This window comes from Dacryopinax primogenitus, assembly GCF_000292625.1.
Source record: "Dacryopinax primogenitus strain DJM-731 SS1 chromosome Unknown DACRYscaffold_15, whole genome shotgun sequence".
Classification (NCBI taxonomy): domain Eukaryota; kingdom Fungi; phylum Basidiomycota; class Dacrymycetes; order Dacrymycetales; family Dacrymycetaceae; genus Dacryopinax; species Dacryopinax primogenitus.
The window spans coordinates 278,779-286,737 of record NW_024467212.1 but is presented as its reverse complement, the minus strand read 5'-3'; the positions used below and the strand labels follow the sequence as shown (position 1 = coordinate 286,737).

General features: G+C 45.3%; 2 protein-coding genes across 2 annotated transcripts; both read left to right on the top strand.

Moving 5' to 3' along the window:
* Positions 1–3,005: 3,005 nt before the first annotated feature.
* DACRYDRAFT_17238 (uncharacterized protein) lies at positions 3,006–3,662 on the top strand (the record flags this gene model as incomplete). The annotated part of the gene is made up of 3 exons (XM_040771268.1): positions 3,006–3,045; positions 3,113–3,384; positions 3,435–3,662. The coding sequence occupies 3 exons, from the start codon at positions 3,006–3,008 to the stop codon at positions 3,660–3,662; spliced, it is 540 nt and encodes a 179-aa protein (XP_040626453.1).
* Positions 3,663–6,540: 2,878 nt separating this feature from the next.
* DACRYDRAFT_23663 (uncharacterized protein) lies at positions 6,541–7,389 on the top strand. The gene is made up of 4 exons (XM_040773332.1): positions 6,541–6,693; positions 6,995–7,050; positions 7,100–7,152; positions 7,186–7,389. The coding sequence occupies exons 1-4, from the start codon at positions 6,558–6,560 to the stop codon at positions 7,331–7,333; spliced, it is 393 nt and encodes a 130-aa protein (XP_040626452.1). The 5' UTR covers positions 6,541–6,557; the 3' UTR covers positions 7,334–7,389.
* Positions 7,390–7,959: the final 570 nt, after the last annotated feature.

The following is a 7,959-nucleotide window of genomic DNA, read 5'->3' as shown; positions in this document are numbered from 1 at the left end:
ATCACCTGACTAGGCTGAGTAAGCAAGATGTTCTAGCAGGTTCCACCACAGAGGTATAAATATAAGGCCTACTCTGCCTGGGACTGTCTCTTCAGACTTGGTCTCTTAGGATCATCCACAGGTACCTATACTGTAGATAGGTCTTAGTCATCAGGTCTACTCCACTTCCTTGTTGCCTGCTTAGACTCTTGGCACTCTTAGGTGAGCAGACTTAGTCAGCCTGTGTTGCCCTAACAGAATGTTACCTTCCAGCAGTGAGTGTGAGCTTGAATGGTGAATTTGTAAATTGCCCCAAGCTTGGAAGACAATAGTGCATCATACCCACCTTTGTTATTGTCCTGCATTGCTTCAGTTACATATTGGGATCTTTGGGGAAGAGACCTACTCTCATTTTCACCAACTCCTCTGGTGCTTCATTCAGAATTTTGTCTGCCACAGCCAAGAATGCCATGAGCTTGAGCATTTCCTTGGCCTTCGTCCCAACAGTCATCACCACCTTATAACTTGGCAAAGTTGAGTAGTTGGTCTGGGAAGCATATGGCTTCACTACTCACCACCAATGTTTTTCACTGTTGTCCTGCATCTGAACTGCATGACTGGCAATTCCACAGACATGCTCACAATTTTCCAAGCTCCTATTGCAGTCTGGGTGGCAGCATCCTTTGTAGAGAGTTTGACAATCAAATCCAGTGATAGCTTCTTCCAAGTGGAACATATCAACTCTCACACCATGACCCAGGTTCAATTCCAACACATCCTTGATAGATAAGGGGGATGACCATGGAACAATCCTGTCCTGAAGGCCAGCAGAAGCACTGTAACCAGAAGACATGTGTTTCAGTGCAGGCTCTGGTGGCAATGCCTTGTACCTGGAGCATTGTCAATAATAAGCCACATGTATTACTGTATCTCACCAGTCCTTCAACTCAGTAACCCCAGCAATATTGGGTTTGAAGTCCAGTTTGGTGAACTTGTAAGCATTCAAGCTCACTCCACCATGATTCACCACAACAACTTTTTTCAGTAACAAAACATCCCCACACTTTCCCTTAAAGTCATCTGCTTTTTGATCCCAGAGAGTCAAGTGGACAATGAAGAGCAATTGGTCCACCAGCTGTACTTTGAGGCGGCAGCATTCCACCGTATCATCTCCTTCATCCCCATCAGCATCTAATTCCCTAGCAACACCTTTTTTCTGGGAAAACAATGCCACCTGCCCTATGTGCAGGACCACACCCAGAACATTCACCTGAGACTTGAATTCCAACCTGCAGAGCAGGTGAATGCTTGTCAACTGCATGGACATGGCAGGTATCTCAAAGTCCTAAGAACCAGTCAGTAGATTGTCTGGCTTTCTAGACATTTTGACCTACAGAATTTGGGAATGAGAAACTGGAATTGTACTTCAACATCATTTGGAAAGGTAAGATGTCCGGCTGGCAAAATTTTACCTTCACTGGACACACATGCACATTGCTGAGTTTCATCACCTGCAGAACAATGCATGAGTAACAATCAGGCCTCCAATGTGAGGTTACTTCAAACCTTTCCCACAGCTGCCTCTGCCATCATGCAATCAACTGTGACAGGGTCAAACAACCTGACCAGCATCTTATTCTACAAAATGTCAGGGGAACTCATTGAGCCATTGGGACCATTGACATACCCCAGCCTTATCCACAATCTTTAGCATTAGAATAATCCCTTCATTCATATCGTTTTTCCAGCAATGAGGGCCATTGATGATGTATATGTGCCCATATATTGTCCAATTGAAGCGCAGGCCTGTGTTCAGCTCTGACAAATCAATACGAGCAGGCTCTACCATTTCCAAGGCTGCAGTGGTGATGAAGTTGGACAGATTTAGATGTTGGCTCACCTTGACAGTCAAGGCGGCATTAGCTGAAGCAGGCAAGTGGCCGTTGGCTGAGGATGATCCCATCGCACTGGATGAAGACTGTGGTTGGGTGTTGGACAGAGACGAAGCCTGTATTTTCGAGCTCACATTTGCATGAGACACCTTGGCATTGGGATGCATACTCAATCCTTTACTGCATTTATTCAGCCCAACATAGGCTTGCCTGCCTTGTGACTGGCCAGCATGGCCGACACCCTTTGACCCAGTGGATGTTTTGATCAACATGCTCCTTCCTTTCCCTCCCTGTTGGGATGTTGAGGATTGCTCTTTTGATCTGCCATTCCCCCAAACACTTCCTCCATCATTTGCATCCTTGGGCACAGATGGAGTTGTGCTCTGGCTTTTTGGTGTGATACAACATCTAAAAGTTGTGCTACTCATGGTACAACCATGGCTTGGGGGCATTGTGTCTGAAACTGGTTTGGTGGGCACAATTGCTCCTACCTGAAGGCTGATCTCTGTGAGAGAGCTGCAGATCTCTCCTGCCGCACCAACAGGTACTGCTCTTGTAACCACAATCAATCTAGAGTCAGTATTTAGAAAGAATCAAATCTACTGTACAAGCTGTATGCATACCAATACCCTCCAACCATCTTCCTGTTCACCAACTGGATCTGAAGAAAGGCACCCAATTTGATATCGCCATCTTCAATATATTTGTTCAGTTTGGGGGACAACATCACCAACAGTGCAAAAGTTCCATCTGATATTGTAGCACTGTTTGCCATGCTTAGCTCTCTGTCCTTCTACTGGGAAACCATGGACCACTTACCCATATTCATCTCATTGTCCTACCCACTGCCCTTTTATTGTACCCAGATACATGTCCAATACTTGCATCACCAGGTTCTTGAATGTTTTGTTGTAGCTATTCACAAGCATTGCACAAGCTCCAGAGGTTAAAGAGTCTGCCGTGGTGGTGACTGACAGATGAGTGCAAAACAGGGGAAGGGGGCATTCAGCCTGAGGAGACGGTGACTTCAATGTGTTGACAGAAACACATTTGTTTCTGTTGACCAGTCCCTAAGTTATTCATAAGAATGACATTCACCCCAATAATTCTCCTTCACTTATTACTGACCTCCCCATGCCTTCCTCTGAGCAGTCAGTTGACACTATCACACAATGTAAGAGTCCTAACACTTTCCACTCCTTCTCACCCTAACATGCATATAGCTTTACGTCCCTATTTAGATTTCCTTCAATACTGTCCAGATCAGAACTCTGGTCCCATGGCCACGTCCCAAGGCACCCATTCAGTGCAAATAGCAGTCCCAGGCACCACAATGGATTTGACAAAAACAGTAACTGTGACAGAGCCTCCTTCCACCCCCCCAGTCCCCCTTACTCTACAGTCTATTCCCGGTCCTTCTGCCTTTGGGAAATGCTCCGCTTCCCATGCCGGATTCACCAAGCTGCCAGAAGGGAAGAGGGTGAGAATTGTGGATCTAACCATGGATGACGAGGTGTGTAGTTCACCAGCTCATGTGCCCTGATTCTAACTTCCTGCTTCTAGATCAAAGTTGAAGTCAGCCCTGTTGATTTTGCCTTCGATGCTCAGCCTGCTGACTCCTCATCTTGGCACAATAAAGCCAAGTCATTTGAGGAAGAATTGATCAGCGAGATGCACCTGATCATCATTCTCAGACGTCAGATGGATGTGTTGAAGAAGGAGAATCAATGTTTACACAAAGCACTGGAACATCAGGGTGGGGACAGTTCTGACCAGCACTCAGACACTTGATTGCTTGAGGATCCATCATAACACATGCTGTATTGTAGGAACACTTGTACATCATATTACCCACTGCACCACTGATATCCTTTCTCTGTACATTCCCTACCAAATACAAGTGACTACACTGGACTAACATTGAACAATACTATTTGAATGTCACTTTGTCTTATGCAATGCTTTGTATTCTGTCCAAGCAACTGTCTAGTGCCACTGCTCCTGAAACCAAAGTTGTCCACAATCCCATCTATTTGTTCCATACATGTGTACATGATAAACTTCAGCTCGCAATGAAGACTGCCTTCACCAGACACAATTTGAGAAAGAGAGCTCACAATTCTGCAATGCCATCCCCACATTGATGCCAATATCATCCCCTCACACTCCCATGCATATACCTTTGCTAGCATCTAATATGCTCTCCACCTCCTTGCAGCACGTCCAGTGCATGTGTGTGCCAGATGTCTTCCACCTTGCCAGGTGGGGTGTTGGACATATTGCATAACATTGTTGTCCATGTTTTGTGCTGCCTGACTGCACCAAGGGCCTGACTGAGAACAATCTTGCAATGAAGATCTGGCAATATTGCTCGATACAAGGTGGGCAATCTTTCATCTAATACTCCCTTGATGTTAGTACAGCACTCCTCAATAACCACCCAATGCATGGGACATCTCAAGGTACATCTGGACCTGGTCAACCATGTCATCAATTCTCCTCTGGTTGATGTTGCTCAGCAATTCCTAAGTTATCAGCTCTGTGAAACCTGTCAACAACAAGCCCCCACTCACTGTGGTGCTCATGGTGGTATCAAATGACTTGTCTGTTGGGCACCAGATTGAGCTTTGGGTTGTTGTGGGTTGCATGTCCAGGTGGCAGTAAAGGTGAAACTGTGCTGGCAGTCCTCATCTGCCAATGTTGGCCGAAGATGTTGATGGGTCCCTATGCATTGTTGTGCTCTGCAAGGACTCCCTCGCTATGCTGGCATGTTGATAAGGCAGCCTGTACATCTTCTATCTGCACATCTGCCAGTTTTATGTGATGTACACAGAAATATCTACTTTTCAGCTCTTCTGGAAGCTACTAATCCTGTCTTGCCATCTTGCTAAAGAGTCCACAAGGCCTCAGCATGTATGCCACAAGGCATGGTCAATGTCTGGCTTAAAGACATTGCAGGTGTACACTTGAGGTACTCAAAACATGGCTGACCCCCAAACACTTGCCATACATAACAGCCAGGTTCGCTGTCTACAATCCCTCAATCCCAACACCTTCTCTGCTTGACTCAGTGAAATGCCTCCTCATATACAGGCCCAATCATGGGGGCATGGCTTTAACCAGCTCTGGAGGTGGATGCAACTAGTTGGAGTCCATGCCGCCCTGTGTAAAATCTTTCTATTTAGTCAAGATAGCTGACAAATGATTTCAACAGCTTGTTTGTGCCTTTTTCAACCTCCTGAGAAGGACACCATTGATGATGTTCTCGGTGACTGGCACCAGGTACTGGCAGATGGTCTCCACTATATCTTATTTGCCATCATTCTTGCAGAGTTAAATCATCAGGCCTGCATTCAAATGCCTTTGGATGCAGTGTGTGTTGGTCATGACTTGGTCTATCAATTTATGACATCCTATGTTGGTTCCCTTCACTAATATTTGGTGTTTCCTCTAATATTTGGGTTGTAGCATTGATACTGCCATTCAGGCTGCCTACCTCACTTGGATGTCCCTTTCAGCCTCACTCTTCCAGATGGTGCTGTCAATGTAATTGCTGCCTTCCAGCATGGGTTAACATCCATGCAATATCACCAACCTTCTCCACATCCCACCCCAACACCAGCAGCCATTTAACCTGGAGATATTGAACTTACTACTGTCATGCTGTTGCCCCCAGTGTCTATTCCTGAAGGCGTACCTACTGCTCACCAAGCTTTGCCATCTGCCAACATCATGCATCTTGTTGGTAGTGTTCTCCAAAATTTCTCCATTCCTGACACCCTGATCTGCCAGCTCATCAAGACTGCAGACAATAACAACAGAGCAATCTCTTATTGGCTCTTATCCCAGTCTTGCGCCCCAGATTCCTTCCCATCCTGCCAATCAGCCTATCCCAATCAAAAACTTTGCACATGAGCATGATTGGCCCAGTGATTTCCCTCAAAGCCCATCCACACACAGTTGGCATCCCAGTCAGTTGTCAGACCATGATTCCATGACAAATTGGCTTGAAAGCTATGCGGATAGGTGGCTGCCTGTGTAGTATCCCCTCCCCTATGTCATGGACAATTTGCCAGAAGCCTTTCATGTGTACTTCTATGAGGAAGGCAGTGATATCGCAATATGGTCAACTCTTGAAGGCACTTCACTGGGTAATCTCATGCACAAAGATGCTTAGAAGTCATTGCCATTGTCCTGCCCTTCTTCACAAGCATCCACAATAGGGGTTCCTTTGACATGGTAGAATTCAGGAAGAGTTTTCATTATAATATAATGGGCTGTCAAGACACTCACTGGCTTCAAGTGTATTGTCTGCTATTACTGCTTCACTTCCTTCCTTCTTTCCTTACAGTGTAACATGGGATGTAATCACATATTGACGTTGACAACCCTGCTCGATATTGGTGTTTTAACATCTCCTGATCTCAGTTGGGTGTCTTAGAGGCTAGTCACAATGAAGCCTGCTCATGACAATCCCTTTGCCTTACTGGTATAAAGCCTCTGCATTCCCAATGCTTGCTGGCAATGGGGACCAATAAAAGTGTTTTTCATTGGCTTGGCTACTCCCTTCTTTGCAATATCTGATGTTGCTTTACATTTCTGCTTCCCATGGAAGCTGTGTTCCTGGAGGTGACCCATTGCGCTATTATGGAAAGCTCACTGGATGTTGAAGGATCAGGTGGAGCCATGGTCAGGCATCTGCACCCACAGCCTGACTCTCCTCAATCAACCATCTGTGCAGCAGGATCAACCTGTCCCCTTCCAGTGATGGTTATGATGTTATACCTTGCACATCAATTCCTACAATCTGCTATGGACCCAGGTTGGTAGTGACCTCATATAGGTCATCCCCTTCCTGATTCCATGGCAGACGCAATCTTGTTGCATCCCTGATGGAATGACACCCTTTGGTGAATGAAACTCCTGCTCTTTGTTCAAATGGTTAATCAAGTCACCAGTGAGCTACACTATCAAACAATTATGTCCTCTGGTTTGTCCATCTGCACAGCATTGTTAATTCAGCTTCTGATGCCCCAATCCATGATCAGTGAATCAACCTGGGCAAGATGCTATGAGTCACTCCCTCTGATGCATGTCAACTTCTGAAATATGGAAGCTCACAGCAGCTCTGGTTCATGAAATGGAGAGATGTTTTCCCATCCTCACATCTGCATATCAGGTATTTTCCCAGTCCTTATGACCTGCAGCCCCATACTGATGTTGAGTAGTGGACAGATTGTCCCTCCAGTCCAGACTCCACCCCCCAATCCTATCAATCACAGTATGTGATCACCAATTCACTCTGTTGTAATAGATCTCTTATGCAATTCACAGGTGACTTGGTACCAGTGTTGCATCTTAGCTTATCACACAACATGTTTACCCAAAGCATGTGGAGCAGATACATACCACCTGATTGTTTTGGTAATGTTGAAACAACATCTGGAGCCTATGATCTCTGAGGAACTATATGTATGATATGTAATCAACTTTGTTGGTATTATAGAATCAATATAATACCAACATCCTCCCCCATTAGTCCCCCATAACATCTATTAAATATGCAAGCATCATCACCCAGATGCAAATCAATGCAACTCTCTGGAATACCACTATGTATGTCTCTCTGAAAAGAGGTACATGTGCTGCTTTGTTGGCAGATCAACCTATCCCCAATTGGTTTGTCCAAGCCCTCACTATCTGAGATGAGAATGACCTCAGTTTCAGATGTGAGCAGTATATGTATGTTTGCTTGTCTTGTACTCAAACTGGTTCTCATCTCGCAACAGGCTGGAGATCAGTGATGGGTTCACCAGCATTCCTGTCATGTTGACCACCAATTTGAATGATCTCATATCAAAGAGGAAATTGGCTCCACTATTGATTATCAAGATCAGCAAACACATTCATTGCAAAGTGTCCAGAATTTGGTATGCATATACTGGTCCTCCTTTGCAAATGAATGACACTCACCTCATTGAGAATAGCATGGTGATTATCAGTGCAATTAGCTTCATAGGGTCAGCTGGAGCAATTTGAAGTAAACCTGTGCCTCTGGACGTTGTAGAAGACCCAGATGACATCCTTT